This window comes from Acomys russatus, chromosome 6 (assembly GCF_903995435.1).
Source record: "Acomys russatus chromosome 6, mAcoRus1.1, whole genome shotgun sequence".
Classification (NCBI taxonomy): domain Eukaryota; kingdom Metazoa; phylum Chordata; class Mammalia; order Rodentia; family Muridae; genus Acomys; species Acomys russatus.
The window spans coordinates 66,061,110-66,078,251 of record NC_067142.1 but is presented as its reverse complement, the minus strand read 5'-3'; the positions used below and the strand labels follow the sequence as shown (position 1 = coordinate 66,078,251).

Genomic DNA, 17,142 nt, shown 5'->3' with positions numbered 1-17,142 from the left:
GTCATTCAGCTTATTTATCCTCTTGATGATTGTCTTAGTGTTCTATCACTGCGAAGAGACACCATGACCAAGACAACTTATAAAAGGAAGCGTTTAATTGGGGGGCTTGCATACAGTTTCCATGATTATCATAGTGGGGAGCATGGTGGCAGACATGGCGCTGGAGCAGTAGCCAAGAGCTTACATCCTGCCCCACCGACAGCAGACAGAGAGAGTGTGAGACCTCAAAGCCTACACCCCAGTGACACGCCTTCTAATTCTTCCTAAACAGTTCCACCAAATAGATGATCCTGTAGGAGCCTCTCATTCAAAGCACCACAGTAGCTCTGCCTTTTATTCTCTTTGGTTGCCTAAAGCACAGTCCAAGAGTGGCACAGAGCCCACTGAAGAATGAGTAGACAGATGTGGAAGAATACCGAAGCAGACTCAGCATCCTCTCTGGGCCTGGCCTTCTGGGGCATCTTTTACACTAATGATGAAAAATCCAATTAGGTCAACTTTAGGAAATGTCCCATAATTAACACTGTCTTCCAGGGAGAGGATTGCCCTATGGAGGAAGGAGCAAGGAACCAAGGAGCCAGGCTGGGCCCAGTTCTGCTATGAAACAACTTTTCATTCATTACTCAATGCTTCATGTTCCCCCTTCTTATATATGCAGAGAACTGATTTAGAGCTTGTTTGAGGTACTGAAGAGTCTCAGTTGGGAAAGTGTGTGCAAAGTGAAAGCCCTCCCTCCCTGCTGCCGGGCGGGCATTGGCCTGGGCACCCATTGAGGGGACTTGACACTCCCTGGGATATTAAGTATCTTTGACCATCTGGTTAAAGCTGGGGAAAGACTGCTTTTTTACATTCTGGGCCTTCCAAGTGCTGGGATTACAGATGTGAGCTACTATGCCTGGGTCAGAATTTTCAATTTTAGGAAACCTTATGAACTTACTGTTCTTTGACGCCATTAACTAGTGAGTACCCTCTTTAAATTTTCACTTTTGAAGCAAAGCAGATTTGCCATCAATTCTAAGAAAGAGCTAAGTAGTCAGAGCTGGCCAACAAAAACAAAATCAAAATCAAAGCTATCTCGTCTTCCTAACAATTTAATGTTTAACTGATGGAGGATTTTATTACACCAACCCAGGAGCCAATTATATCTTGTTAGAAGAGTTTTGTTATTCAAAACAAACCAATCTTGTATTGATGAGATTGAAATAGCTTTAAAAGAGTGAGTTTACATAGGTGTAGGCCTTATGGTATCCTCAGTGTCCTTCAAACCTTCTGGATTACGAGGAAGGTGATGTAAGGTCTGGGTTTCACACCCCCAGTCTAAAAAGCAGGCAATATGTTGGTAATAGAGTGCTAAGGCCAGCTGCCTTCCGATGACCAAGTAACAATAACCAAAGGGCTACTGTGACCAAACGTACAGACAAATGAAGACTGCCCTGGACTTGGAGGAGGGTTTAGTCCCTAGCTGCCAGGTTTTTAATATTAATAGACAACTTCCAGGGTGGCAATAGGCAGTGTCATTGCTCAACCCACAGTAGCCACTTAAAACTGAAAACCAGTCTAGACACTCTTGCAGTGCCCTGTTTTCTGTTCAGGCTGGTAAGCTCTCTGTGGGATCTTTCTTGCGTCTTAGCACGGTTGGGAGCACAGTTCAATTGTGACCCTGGGTTTTCTTTCTGGTAGTACCTCAAGCTGAAAAAGTTATGCATAGAGTTCAAGGATGGGGGGCATCGGGTGGGATGGAGGTATGGGAGGATGGAATGAGATGTGACATGACGGAGGATGATGGGAAGGGTTGGGATGGGATACAATGATGGGATGGAATAATTGGATGGATGAAGAATGGGATAGACAGGAAGTGAAATAAGATGGAATAAGAGTTGGCCTGTCTGCAAGGCCTGTGCCCTTTATCAAGAGACTCTAGGGTTTGTCCCAGTTACTGGCAGCAGTCAAGATCAAACTGTGATTAATTAAGTATTCTCTGTGTTTAGCTTAACATTTCTACCTGCCAGAGTCTTACTCACCTTTCAAGGTTTATTTTAAATATCACACCCAATGGGAAATGGGAACTCCTGATTTCATCCCTGCCTTCAGAGTGGAGATCTGTTATTTTTTCCTTTGCTTAGAGATTTCTGAGACAGGGTCTTGCTATATAGTGTTGGTTGACTTGTTACTTCCTGTATAGCTCAGGTTGGCTTCAAACTCAGCAGCAATCCTCCTGCCTCAGCCTCCTGGGTGCTGACATTACAAGTATGCACCACCATGACCTGTCTGCATTTTCTTTGGTCCATACTTCTGTGTAGCCCTTAAGAGTTGTTTATCTGTCCAATACATTTTAGTAGGGATGACATTTGAGGGCCAGCAAGATAGCTCAATGAGTAAGAACACTTTCTGTGTAACTTAAAGACCTGAGTTCAGTCCCCAGAACCCATGTAAAAGTTATGGGGGAGAACTAACATGCTCTGTGACAGGCACACACCTACACACGCTCCCTTCCTCCCCTCCTTCACACACACACACACACACACACACACTGCTCCCAAGTGATAAAATTTTAGGGGAACAGAACTGCAAATTACTGATTTCCCCAATTCCTTAACCTCTGACTTTCACAAATAGTGTTCAATGCATATTTGTTCAACTTAATTGATTTCTTCTGGAATCCTTACAAAATTCTCTGAAAGTAGGAATGATCCTTCTGCAAACTTTAGTTTAAAAGTGAATAAACAAAGGAACTGACCGGTCCAACTGTAAAACTCATTCACTGAACACTGACTGTCTCCCCTGTATGAAAGTGTTTGGAAAGAGAAATAAACACTACCATTAGACCCAGAGAAGGTGTGTCCTAACAGGAACAAGCGGCTGACTAACACTATATCGCAGATCACTGTAATTGGGAATGTGGAGAAACAAGAGTCCGAGGGTCCTGTTCACTGTCCCTCAGGGAGCCCAAAACCGCTTACAGCTGTGGGATTCACCACCGGGCAGGCTGCCTTGGAAACGTCCACCCTCCTGCCTGCAGCTGGTGGAGGATGCCTGGCTAAGGCCTGTGGCTGTGCCCTTATCGTTTTGCCTGGTTGTTTATTTGCTTGGCCTCTGACTTCACCTCCTGTTCCATTTGTCACAGCTTGTTTCACTGATAATTCATGACATTCAGAGATTAGGTGGGAGGATGAAATGATACAAAGCAGTAAGTGGACTCATCTTGATCTTATTGGTGGCCCTAATATAAAATATTTTCTTCTGGAGGGGATAAATAGAAAGAGCCCCCCAGAATGACAGCCCCCAATAGTCATGGCATGTACCTAGGATAGCTGTCTCCCATAAGCACATAATCTTTGAAGATGGGAGAAGTTACAGGTACATTTCCTCCTATACTTGGGGCACCCATCCAAACAGGACAGTGGCCTGGTCAGTCTGCTGTAATACCCAAACGTTGGTGTGTGCACATGCACGAGTGTGTGCATGTGTAAGAATTTGATGAGGAAAAGAGCTAAGCGCAAATCTTCGCAGTTGCCTTTGTTCACTGAAGGAAAGACAAAGCCCTAAGGAAATAATTAAGCCTGTCAGACACCTCGGTTGACGAAGAAGAATTTGACAAGCTAAATGTAAAAGAGAAACTCCAAATGCTCAGAAGCCAGGTCCCAAGAGAGCCTTTGGTGCCTGGCTTCCTGGTGTATCTAGGCCCCATGTTTACCCAAGCCCCGTTCCTCAGGAGCTCAGTGACAGAGTAAACCAATCTGCATCTCTTCTCTAAGAAGACAACAGTAAAATGTTTCTGATTCTGCATGCTTCAGACCCGGGTCACATGTCTGCTAGCTCTCTGCACCTTCAGAAAAGTCAACTAAGCCATGGCCAGGTGAGCCGCAGACCTGGGCAATTAAGTCATCCTTGACTTTGATCAGGATGCTGCCCTCACACCCATGCTGACCTGCTTCCACCAGCCCCACTCAGATTTCCACATCAAACAGCTCCAGCTCCTGGGGACAGGGGTGGCAGCTTCAGAAGGCTACCCAAAGCTATCTAAAGAAAGGAGAGGGAGTCAAGGCAAAAGTGGGACCAATGCCCACCCTAGTGGCAAGTTGTCCTCTTCTGCTGCCTCTCTGAATCTTGAGCCATCATATGCTGTGTAATTATCCCTGGGTCCTGAAGTTGTTTCGTTCTGTGTCTCTGTCTGTGTCTCTGTCTCTCTGTCTCTGCCTGTCTGTCTGTCTGTCTGTCTGTCTCTCTCTCCCGCCCCATTCTCTCTGTGTATGTCTGTGTCTCCCTGTTTCTCTGCTTCTGTCTCTCTGTCTCTTCTCTCTGTCTTTGTCCCCATTCCAGCCCCTTGTGTGTGTGTGTGTGTGTGTGTGTGTGTGTGTGTGTGTGTGTCTGTGTGTGTGTCTGTGTCTATATGTCTGTGTCTGTGTGTGCACCCAGCATCTTTTATGTGCAGTTTTTGAATTGAACCGAGGTTCAAGCACATTACCCACTGAGCTATTGTCCAAACACACTCCCTCTGCCCTCCCTTACTGCCTCCTGCCCTTCCTTGTTCCTTTCTAATGCACTCTTAATAAAAGAAAGATGGCTCTCAGCCCCTCAGCCTGTCTTGCCCTGTTGCTGCTGAGCTTTTTAGCTAATTGCATTTGCTGTCTATCTTTGGAAAAGTCTCTTGAGCATTTCAGCTCTTTCTAACAGGGCCTCCCAAGTTACTGCACCAAGGTCACTCTTACTAAGGTCACCAGTGACGTCAACACTAAGTCCGTTTCCATCGGCACCTCCTGTGATTTCTGAAAAAGCCTTGATGTGGCTCTCCAGTTCTCCTGGACCCTTCCTGAATCTGTCAATCCTGTGATGCTCCTTCTCTGGTCCCACCCCCGGCCCCCACTGCCCCTGCTCGCCTTGCCTTTCCCTTCTACTTGCTACATAAATAGACTGTTAACAAGTAAGCTCTGTTGTGGCTTGAATGGGAAGTCCTCCCTTCCCTGCAGAGACCTGTGCTTGAACACTTGCTCCCAACTGCTGGTCTTGTTGTGGAAGGTTACCTTTAGGAGGTGGGGCCTGGCTAGAGGAGATGCGTTGCTAAGAGCAGCCTTTGAAACCTTTGGGAATACCCCAAGTCCATCTCCTTATGCCTGTGATTGCAGCCTTTGCCTTAGGATTTTGGGGTTTTCCGTTCGTTTGTTTGTTTTTGTTTTTGTTTGTTTGTCTGTTTGCATTGTCCCAAGTTGCTCAATCTAGCCATGCAGGCTGTGTTCTGCATAGTGTCAGGGCATGCCATTCACCCTGCCCTGTGGCTGGCATCTGACTTGACAAACTGAAATTGTCAGGACAGACCCAGAGCCTATAGATAAGAAAACCAAATCCTGGGGATTAAAACTCTCACTGTGTCTCACAGTTATAAACAGAAGAAGAGCAGCAACAGCCTTTCCACCTGGCGAGCCCCAGGTCCAGACTCCTCCTGTGCGCCCACGCACTCTTTGTTGCAGCAGCCTCTTTGTTCTCGTGCCTTTCCAATCCATTTATCCTATTGACTTTGCTACCATGTGACCCTGCTCAGAACTCCTCCAGTACCTTGGCTGGTGAGGTAAGCTCTGACCTATGCAGCTGGCTTCACCACTATCAGTCCTGACAACCATCTGGTCCCAGCTCCTACTGGTCCTTGCCATACCCTGGTGTCTCCTGACCATGAATGGACTGCATCTCATGACTGTGTGTCCTTCCATATTCAGTGTCCACTATGAGGACTGTTCCCCTCTTTCTGTGATTGACAGCTTCCCATTGTCCCCAAAAGACCTGCTCTCCAGCTCTTCCTTCTTCTTGCCTTTTGTGGATTGGGGTTTGGGGTTCCCGTAGTGGGGCACACAGTTCTCTCTGAACCCTGAGAATTCCCATTGCTCCATCTCCTTAGGTCTTAGGGTGCTGAGGGTGTCCAGGCTCCTGCTCTGTCCTCAGCTTTTGATGACCCTATACCCTGCCTTGTCCTTTATCAATAGTACCCTGTTAATTCTCCTTAGATTGTTCAAGTAATGCCATTGCTTTCAGGACCCTGACTGAGGTGCCCACATCCCTGTCTACACCATGTATTCTTAATCTCTCCATAATACCACGAGCCTCTCCTCCCACTCTGCAGTTGTAAAAGTCTCAAGATGTCCGCTAGGTTTGATGAAGTGGTGGGGCTGCTGTGTGGCATGTGCCTCTGTTCTGTCTGTTCTGCTGCTATTTCTCTACAACATGGGAATCTCAGTGTGCATATGGGGAGCCAACAGTGAAAGGTTTACACCTTTGTGTATGGTTTTCACTGGGACATCCATCACTAAAGCCTCTCTCCATGGGATACTTGAGGGACCGTGCTCACTGTGTTGCAAACAAGAGGGGAAACTGTCCATGAGAAAAGGAGGGGAGTCTGCAATTTTGTAGGCAAGGGCCCTTAACATGTACCAATCAGAGGAAAGCTACTGGTTTTCTCTCTGCTTTCTGGTTCTGGCCAGAAATTCTGTCTCTGAACTAGAATCTTCAGGAAGTGTGAGGTCCCCTGAGAAGTATAGAAAAAGCAGGGGTTGCCCTGGGCAAATCTGAGTAAACTCAGTGTATAAACTGTGTTGGGTTTTGTCTCTGTGACGAAATACTTGAGAAAAACAACCATGGCAAAGCTTTCAGTTCAAGGTCAACTGGCTCTTTTAGGCCTGTCACAACTCAGAAAGGTCATGGTAGAAAGGCATGAGGAAAGCCTTGAGGCAGCCAGGAAGCAAGGAGAGGGGGCACAGAAGGAGAGGGGACACAGGGAAGAAGGGAGGGAGGAAAGAAGAAAGAAGGGACTGGAGACATGGTGTCCTTCCAGGGCATGCCCCCTGTAAACTGCCCCTTCCAGCTTGGATCAGCCTCTCAGGTACTGTCATCTCCCCACAATGTCATCAAATTATGAGTCCATGCATGGATTGATTCCCTAATAAGGTTCAAGCTCTCACAATTAAGTCAGCTCTGAATCCTGGTTCAGGACCAGACCCTCAGCACCTGAGCCTCTGGGAGATGCTTCATATCCACACTCTAACACTCTTTCAGACGAAAGAGAATTGGCAGGTTGTATAAATGGATTTGGGTCTTGACAGCCAACAGCAGGTGAAGTTATTTTAAAGACATTCTAAGTGTTGGGAAGGAGTGAAAGCCTTGAAGTATATGAAAAGGATTTTTGTATAGTGGTTTGTTTTTTTTTTTTTTAAGGGATGCTGGCTGGGTTTTTCTTCCTTTTTCTTTTTGCCTGCCTGTCAAGTATAGAACAAGAAGAAATTGACTTATCACGCACTTGGCATTTAGGAAGGGCTCTGTGATGCTTTGTGGTTGGTTCAAGCAAAGCAGGGGAGATTTTAGTGGGGCATAAGAAAGAACTTGTTAACAGTTGTGAGATTAAAACATAAATTAGCTGCTGTGATAGACCACGAGGGTGCCTTAGCTAGACTTTCAAAAGATAAGTATACATTTGTCTGACTCTCAGTAGATTTTTTTAACTCGGTAGAGTGTTTATTTCCTTCTCTAGGTACGCAATAGATATCTTGCAGCAGTAAGGAAGACATTTATATATTTGTTCCTCCAGGAGACTTTATAAGCCAGCCCCCGTGTTTGCATTTCTATGCCTGCAGTTAAGGAAATGAGCCTGACTGTTAATGTTTCATCAGGCCCTGGGATCCCAGCCTTCCTTCTATAGGATAGATACTGTGGCAGGTGACATATATCCCATTCATGGTGACACTGGACAATGTGTCGCCATACCTACATATCATGTGGAAGTTCCATGAAGGACTTGTGGGCACCATTGCTGGAGTTAATCTCCCTCCCCACAACCCCCCACCCCCCACACACACATTCATACTTCATGCCAAATAGCAGCCTTGAGAAAGTGAAATCTGAGCAAAGTGTGCTTCTGTTTTGAGCATGAGGGATGAAAGAAATGAAAAGTAACTATTAATAAAAGAAAAGCAGCTAAAATGAGCACTATTGATCCAGGAGAAAGAAAACACATAAGCAAACAAAGCCAGTAATAAGAGAGAAAAATAATCAACTCAAATGTAGGTCAGTGTTATCTAAAGATTAGAGTAAAAATAAGTAAGTGGCGTGGGGAAGAGAGTGAGCGATAACCTGGGGCAGGCATGTGACACTCTACTGATGTTGTGACACTATGTGGGAAGAGAAAAAGACACACCAGTATTCAAGCAGTATCTGAGGGCGGGGGCCAGAACTGTGTTGCTCCCTTCAGACTCTCTGTGTGTTCTGTCAGCAAAGCATAGAGGACATTGGCCTCCCTCCAACCCAGCACCTGTTCTGGACTCTTCCCAGAGTCCTGTGAGGGTAGCACACTCATTTGGGGCATGGGTCACCAAACTTGTTTGAGATGTCCGGGAGTCATTGTGCCTGGGTGCGGAGTCAAGCTGTAAGGATGGTGCTCTTCACAGTGAAGTGTCACCTGGCTGGTCTGGAGCTGTTTTCTAGTTTGCAGTTTTTCACCTCATACTTACTGTCCTAGAGATTTCCCTTAAGAATTGACTTGAGGGGCCAGGAGAGATGTCTCAGTGGTTAAAGAACATTGTCTCTCTTTCAGAGGTCCTGAGTTCAAGTCCCAAGCACTCACATTGTGGCTCACAACCATCTACAATGGGATCTAGTGCCCTCTTCTGCCATGCAGGTGTTACATGTTGATAGGACACTCATACATTAGAGAGAGAGAGAGAGAGAGAGAGAGAGAGAGAGAGAGAGAGAGAGAGAGAGAGAGAGAGAAAAGAAGAAGAAGAAGGAGGAGGAGGAGGGGATGGGGAGAAGAGGAGAGGAGAGGAGAGTCTTATGTCCAAGAAAGAGAAGGGAGAGATGACAACTTGATTATGTCTCTACCAACTGTGGGTTACTTCATGACCTGTCTTTTCCCCTTGGCTTTCATTCTCCTCTGTCCTGTAGGATGCCTTTCTGAGTTAGGCTTGCCCATGTCTTACAGAGCCTTAAGAGAAAAGTCTGTTCCTCCTGTGATCCAAATGTGATTTGTCATTGACCCATCCCACCCCAAACTCTTGCAGAAGTTTGATACCAAAAATACTGTAGTGCTGATAGTGAATGAAAGCTCAGAGGTGGGACTTTGGAAAGCACTTAGATTTGATTAGATCAGATCATTAGGGTAGAACCCCCTAGCATAAGAAGATGCTTCGTATGGAGCAGGAAAAAGACCAAAAGACGTGCAGATGGATGCACCTTTTTCACTATGGTCATATGCTACAGTGTTCAGATATCCAACCTCCACACTGTGAGCTGTATAAATAAGCCCGTTTTCCTTATAGAATATGTTGCCATGGATATTTCATTTATTAAAAAACCAAACTAATATAGTTCCATGTTGAAGCTAGAAAACTACCTTGCCTTACCTCTAAAGATGATGATATTGGGAGAGCAATGAATGTGTTTCTTTGAGCCTCATTTGATGTTTCTAGGCTTATTTCCATAGTCGTAAAATATTTGTACCACGTGGCCTCCCACTGCTCGTCATTGTCTAATATGGACATGATAGCCCCTCTAAATGATGATTTTACTATTATCACTCCAAAGATTAAGAGTGAAGACTGAGAGAAGGAACTGGGTTTACCCCAAGGCCCTTGGCAGTCCAGACTGCTGGCCTCAGGTTCGGTGCTTATGGCAAGGTTGGGGTGGCTCGGGGAGACCTAGCAGTAATTGACTAGGAAGAAGGTAGAGGCTTCTCAGTGAGACGGGGCGGGGAGGGGGACCCTAAATACAGACCTGCGAGGAAACCTGCGGGTAGCTTTAGACTTCCCACATTCTTTGCAACCATGGCGTTGTAAACTCCGCAGACAGTCTCTTTGGAAATGAGAGACACTGGAAGAGGGATGCTAACACACTGAGGAATATGGCTCTATTGATCAAGGTTCTGTAGGAAACAGAGCCAACTGAATGAGTATGGACGTATATATACACATGTGTATGTACACACACACACACACACACACACACACACACACACACCACGGACTTATCATAAGGAATTCATTCATGTGATTCTAGTGGCTGAGGATTTCCAAGATCTGCACGTGGGAAACTGGAAACCCAGGAAAGTTGATGTCTGGTTCCAGCCTGAGTCTGAAGGCCTGAGAACCAGAAAAGCTGATAATATAACTTTCACTCCAAAAACTGTTGGGTTTGCAACCCCCAAAGCTGGTGTTTTGGTCCATGTCCACACATCAGAAAAGATCAGTGTTGTCACAATGTTCAGGCAGGAGGAAGTCCCTCTTGGTCAGCCACTGTGTTCCACTTAGGCCTTCACTTGAGGCCCACATATGCTGTGGAGGACAAAGTGCTTTAAAATCTTGTCATTCTGAAATGTTCTCAGACATATACCCAGAACAGTGCTAGACCCATGGCTCAAACAAGTTGACATAACAGTAGGCACCAAAGTGACCATGCCACCGTAGATGTCACGGAGAAGAGTAAGAAGTGGCCTAATGGCTAGAGAGATGAAAACTTGAAGACAAAGGCTCAGCATAGTTGGTTCAAGGCTGTGGTATAAGACCATCAAGAAAACTCATGTGGCTGTGTAGACGTCCATGGGGTGTTCATTGGGAAGTCCGTATGGTGGAAGCAGGGATTCAAAACAAGTGCAAGAGAAAAGCCTTCAGTGAGGTAAGACCCTAGACACCTGGACTCATGGGAAAGGCTGAAGATGAGGGAAGGACGGGAAAGGGAGAAAAGGGTGGTGTGTAGGGAGAGGCTTTCAAATCTTTGTTTTCCCTAATCATCTCTTTTCTGTTTCTTTCCCCTGCTGTCAAGTAGAGAGCTGATCTTCAAGTTAGAAACACCAGAACATATCTGATTTAGAACAGAAGATATTACATATGTAATATATATAAATATATATATATTTTTACATATAAAAGCAAGCAAGTAAGGCCGCTCCTTTCATTGTGCCCATTGTCCCTCAAATCCTGAGAAGCAGGATTCCAAAATATCATTTGGTTGTCTTTGCGACATTGTAAAACATGTACATGAGATTATAATGCATCCTGCCTTATAAAGATGGGGACCTTTGGACTAGAAATGGCAGAGGAGTGTATTTGTCATTACCCATAGACAGAATTCAGAACACAGAGTTGAGCAGATGGTCAGTGAGAGGTTGGAAAAGGAAACAGTGGCCATTAGGAGCCAATCCTAGAAGCCAGATACCCAGATGTGCTCAGCAAATCTGCTTCAGAGCAAATGTGCACAAAAGCTTTGAAGCCGTGAGCTGACCACAGTGTGAGCCAGCAATGGGATGCTGTAACTAAAGAAAGAAAAAAACAAAACAAAACAAAAAAACAGATGCTCTGGTGAAAATTCAGCTCCCGGGCATAGAAACTATTCATCATAAGATATTCTCTGTGATGTGAGATTGCTTGATGAAAGTGCATTTGGTTCTGTGAACTGCATTTCAAGGGAGTCGATGGCAAATTGTTGTATGTATAGAAAAGGGTAACACGGAAGGTGATGCTCCTGTTTACTGAACACGTAGCTCGTTGTGTCTTAGGCATCGGGCTAGATACAGTATACAAGTGTTACTACTTAAGATGATGCCAGATAGAAGTCATCACTGTGCTGTCTTAGATGCAGGAGTAAAAGGTTATATCATGTAAGTATCTTGCTTAAGCCCAGCATCTAGGAAAGAGCAGACCTATGACTTGAGCTTGGATTTTTCCTCATCCTGAATCTCATATTCTTTCAGTAGTACCAACCTGCCAGAGCAGTAAGATATCTGGAGATCGGCTCATTGAGAAAGTTTAGTTAAGGTCCTAGAGTAGAGAACCTAAGGTGAAAAATATGAATGTAGCTGCCTTTTATCAACCATTTTGTAAATCAGTCCCCTGCATCCTTTCTTTCATCACTGTCAAAGAGGGTCAGCACTATGACCACACCCCCCATTTCGCAGCTGAGGAGCAAGGAGCCAGAGTGGGGAGATGTGGCGAAGCACAGAATCCTTGCAGCTAGTCAACTACAGAGCCTCAGCTAAAATCTAGGTCTTCCCTACCCTAGGGCTAGTGTTTGTACCCACTTGCCCTCACTGAATTCTTGTGGGTAGATTTCCAATCAACACAAGGGACCATTTCCAAGTAATTAGAACCTTCCCAAGGGAATGGAAGCGTGCTCCTCCCTCCCCCCTTCTCTCTCTCTCTCTCTCTCTCTCTCTCTCTCTCTCTCTCTCTCTCTCTCTCTCTCTCTCTCTCTCACACTGAATTGCCTATCACTGACAAATCTTGACTGGCAGAGATGCTGGCTTCCAAACCTGTTGTCCTTATGGTTGTTGTTCATTTGTTTTAATCTTAAATTCTGTTTTTACTCTATGACCATCGTCCTCAATGCAAACACAAGTATGCCTGTAAATTATTAGTCTGGGAAGAGAGGGAGGTACTAGTGGTGGGTCTTATGGGTTGTTATCACTTTTGTCTACCTGAATTCCCACATGATGATAAACACCAAACGTACTTTATACATGGTACTGTGTAGACTTCACTCTTTGTGGAAAGTATACGGACATAAGAATCTGTACAGGCTCATTGTTATGGTTCCTTAAATAAGTGTCTTATAATTCTATGCATATTATGAAAGGAAAGCAAAAGAAATCTTTGCATTTGATGAGGAAACAAGGCCTTACACACCTTAACAACCGTTAATGGCTTCAGCACCCTAACCTTGATAATTATGGTGAAGCTGAGAAGATTATGCAGGACATTTTTTGGAAGCAGGCCCAGAACCACCCTCGTCTTAAGAATAAAGGTAAAGGCAGAGGAGGAAGAAGGTGGGGAGGCAAATCCATGGAATACATTTCTCCTCCCTCCCTTGCCTTGACCCCCACCCTCATCCACAGTTCTTAAGCAAACCACACGATGGGGGAATAAAGGACCTTGGTGTATATTTCTGTATCTAGAAGTCTAGGGCTGGGCCTTCAACTTCTAGACTTAGCCATTTGCTGAATGAGGAGTGAATTCTTTTGGGAAAGCTTTCTACTTCTCGGTTCTTCCTGCAGAACGTTTCCTGTGTTTACCAAATAATTATTTTTGGCTACATAGAGGTTGCGTACCTTTTATAACAACACATGACATTTCTGGACTCAGATACAGCAAGCAGAGTGGTCTCCAGAGAGCTACGGTCCAAAAAGAGCGACGGCCTCCATGCAGTTTGTCACCAGATGGCTGAAGAGGCTCTTTGTCTGTTAAGGTTACATTAACCTTAGCTCACCGATGCCCCTGCATACTTTCTGCATCTCTGTCTTGTTGGCATGCTGGTTCATGTTCATTTCTGCTGTATCAGTTTTAAATCCCAGCTCTCTGTCCTTAAGGGTATTACATAATAAATTAAAAACTCGATCAAAGGAATTTTGTGTGCAGTGCATCTGAACTAACTGGTGCTGACTTCCTGCAAGGGAAAAAACGAGTAGCTGGGCAGACTACATTATAGGTTCTCATTAATGGCAGTGGGGATGCCTGTCTCCCACATGCCAGTCACTGTGCTGGCCCCGGGAATGCTAGGATAGGTCCTTGATTCTTCAAAGAGCTTCTGTACAAATGTCATAGTGTGATACATGTTGTGACACAAAGAAGCCCCAGGGGTTTGAGCAGCTCAGACTGCTGAGGGAGAAAGAAGATTTCTCTGATCCAAGTCTTAAAGGATCCCCAGGGTGTCCCCAGGGATTGGAGACTCAAGAGGATGTACACTGCTAGCTGTGTAGGCCTGGACAGGCTAGGACTCTAGAAATAGATGCAAACAGGGCAGACACTCCATGCTAAGGGATTTAGGCTTTGTCCTGCAGACAGTAGGAAGCCTTTAGATGGTTTTAGGATAAAAATAACTTTAAAAAAAGATCACTGCTAGTGCTGTAAAGAATGGGTTGGCAGTAAGGTAAAAAGAGACATATCATGAAGGGAAATATTACAACAATTCAGATGAAAAATGAGAACAAAATCAGACTATGGAGATGAGACAAATGTAGGGACATGCTGGGAAGGCGTACTGAGAACCTGCATCACAGGAACAGGTATTGGCAACAGTGGAGGAAATGATGAAGACTGTTGTCTATTTCTCCCTGGAGTAGACACTGTGCCCCTCAAGGCTGGCCTGAAGAGAATGATGGGAGGGGCTGACGGTGGACTCAGGTAGAAGACAGTGAGTTTGAGAAATGCACGTCTGTGGGAGGGGGCATGTGTGGGGGTACAGCCGTATGAGCCTAGAGTTCAGTTAGGAGAAACCGAGGCTCCAATGCTGGCTTGCTTATTCCTTTGATATGAATACAAGTTGGCGTCTTTAGAAGGCTAAAAGGTGATCCTGTGGGCCCAGCAACCTCAGATTACCTTCCTGGGAAGCCATGTTGTCGATTTGAGTATCATTTCAAGGTAGTGAGTGTATGAGATGCAGTAAAATGCCTTGGAAAGAGTTAAGCAGAGGAGCCGTGATAACCACGCAAGATGTATCTATGAACAGCCCCACTTCATAGACAACACATTTAGGCTTCTAACTGGCTCCATCACTTCTGGTGTAGGAAACTAATAACAAACTTGTAAAGGTGTAGCCACTAAATTCCATCCTTTCCCCCATATCCTAAACACTAATTTTCTTTCAAATGGGCCTGTTGTCACATGCGGTGGTATGCATCTGTTATACACCTATAATTCTAGGACTCAGGAGGCTGAGGCAGGAAGAGAGCCATGAGTTTGAGGGCAGCCTAGGATGTATAGGAGTTTCAGGACTCCTATAAATAAAAAGAAAGGAAGAAACTTGCCTATGAAAGTTACCAATGTTGTCAATGTCATTCATTATTGAGAAAGGAAAAAAAAAAAAAAAAAAAGATATGTGAAAAGCTTGAGCCCCAGTGGAATTCATCAAGAGCTGTACTCCAGATCACTCAAAACTTACCCCCACTGACCTGTTCTGCCCCATTTTGTGCTCTGATAGCCCCCTGGGCCAGGCCTTGTTAAGACCCAGCCTCCAGGACTTTGTATATAAACTTTCCCCTTTTACTCTTGCCTCCCTTTGTCCCTACCTCTGTAAACCCCCAGCCTCAAGGCCTTTTAGAAGCCAGAGGGGCCTTTCAGTTCTAGGCATAAGGAAGTTAGTCCTCTGCTCAGAAGCCTCCAGGGGCATCTCATCTCCAACTTAGAATACAAGCTGTGTACGTGGTGGTTCTGTCATCCTGCTTGAGTCACACTGTTCATTTTTCAAGCCCTTCTAGCACCTTCTGTGCTTTGTGAGACTTGTAGTCTTTCTGTTTTCCTCTTCCTATAGTGCTTTTTCCCAGCAGTCTCTGCGGTGGCATTGTACGTGTCATCTAGGTCTTTGCATCCCTGTAACTTTTTTTGGCCGTCTTTTCTAAGACAGCAGCCTCCGCTGTACTCTGTCCCTTTCTGCTGGATTTTTCACCGTAGCACATCTTACTGGTGTGGTGACATTTACTCTAAGCCCTGTGAGCTCAGGAGTTCCCACTGCCCTGCTGCTGGGATGGCACTGGCTACTCTTGCTTTCAAAGACTCATGCTTCAAAGACGCTTCAGGTAGAGGGGGTGGGCAATGGAGTCACTGTCACCAAAAGACCCGTAATATTGCAAGTGTCTTAGGTTTCCCAACATGGCCATGACTGTTAATTTTCCAATTAACTTCTTTGGGAATAAATGGGAACATGTCTCAGAAAACATGTATACATTCTTCTGGGTTTAATACAGATTTATTGCTCAGGTAAAGAAGAGAACTGCCCCTACCTTTGAACAGACAAATTACCAAAACAGGTCTGCCACCTCAGGAAGGAGTTGATAATAATGTGGTTCCATCCCCCGCCCCAAGCCTGCTCTTCCAAATCCGGAAGTCACTCACAGGGGCAGCCATGTTTGTAGAACCTGTGGAAAATGCCTTCTGCATAGTGGCTTTTTGATCCCATAGGAAGAGGACTTCCTTTGAGAGCTTGGCATTAGTAAACTCTTGCCTTCTGCCTCTTTGGTTAGAGGTTTCCTGTTGACACTCTGGACTGAATGCCACATTCAGGGTGTTTTTCTGTTGTTCTTTCTCTAGGATTTTCTACGTCTCTCATGACTCCCAGGATTTGAAAATCTTCAGCTATATCGCTCGGGATGGTGCCAGCAATATCTTCAGGTGTAATGTCTTTAAATCCAAGAAGAAGGTAAAGGGGCTGTCATTGGTCCTCTGCTGTTTTTCTCTTGTGGGCCCAGCACATATCTGTCATTGATTTGTCGCCCTGTTGAAGGTTTTGGAGGTGGATGTTTTAACACCAGGCCTGCACAGTCATAGGGGAGGGCAGTAAGCGGAAAATGGGAGGGAGGGAGGAATAGGAGGATACAAGGGATAGGATAAGAATTTAGATGTAATATGAATAAATTAATAAAATATATTTTAAAATATTTTTAAAAAAAACACCAGGCCTGTTAGCACTGGTCATTACTTCTATATGATGAAGCCCTCTGTGATATAGTCATAGAGTAAATGGTTCATTGTTTTGCCACCCCTTTTGAGAGAGGACCAGATAGACGGGACCAAGCGATGCTGCTGACCTTAGCTTGCAATAGGAAAGAAGCATTAACTAAGGTGACCCTTCACCCTGATCTTGCAGGTAAATCAGTGGTCCATCTGTATTAGTAAGTCATGATACAGGGACGTTAGCTGAGGTTAGGGTATAATATTGGTTGTCACAGGAAATTATTTTAATATGGCAGCCTTGACACTGAGTAAATGTAATTTTTACACTTCTGTAGAGTTATCCTTTCTCGCTGCCATTCCTCTAGGAGCCTGGCACACTAAGCTAGGGTTTGGGATGCCTCCCTGCCTGGGGAGCAGAAAATCTAGACTTTAGCCCACCCTTCTACTTGTAGTCCAGAATGATGGTAAGCTGATTGCCACCCCAGTAAGTCTCAGCTTCTTTGAAGATATATTAGGGATATAAAAATTAGCATTTTATTTTTTAAAATGTCTTATTAGCATATAGTAATTATACAGTTATACATAGTAATGTGATTTATTATGACAGTTTCATACATATACATAATTCAGTTATATTCATTCCAGTTATCCTGTCTTATTCCCTTCCTACTTTCTCTGATGCTCTTAAATCAGCATTTTCTAAAAGTAAATATATTTCTTAACATTTATCATC

At 44.8% G+C, this 17,142-nt stretch overlaps 1 protein-coding gene across 3 annotated transcripts in view; it reads left to right on the top strand.

Annotated features, from left to right (window-relative positions):
• Window positions 1-17,142, top strand: part of Nos1ap (nitric oxide synthase 1 adaptor protein) — a 288,416-nt gene that overhangs the window by 223,219 nt on the left and 48,055 nt on the right. For all 3 annotated transcript variants that reach the window (XM_051147818.1, XM_051147817.1, XM_051147819.1), the window contains exon 5: window positions 16,047-16,155. In XM_051147818.1, coding sequence (XP_051003775.1) covers window positions 16,047-16,155 — 109 coding nt within the window. The remainder of the gene's footprint in view (window positions 1-16,046; window positions 16,156-17,142) is intronic.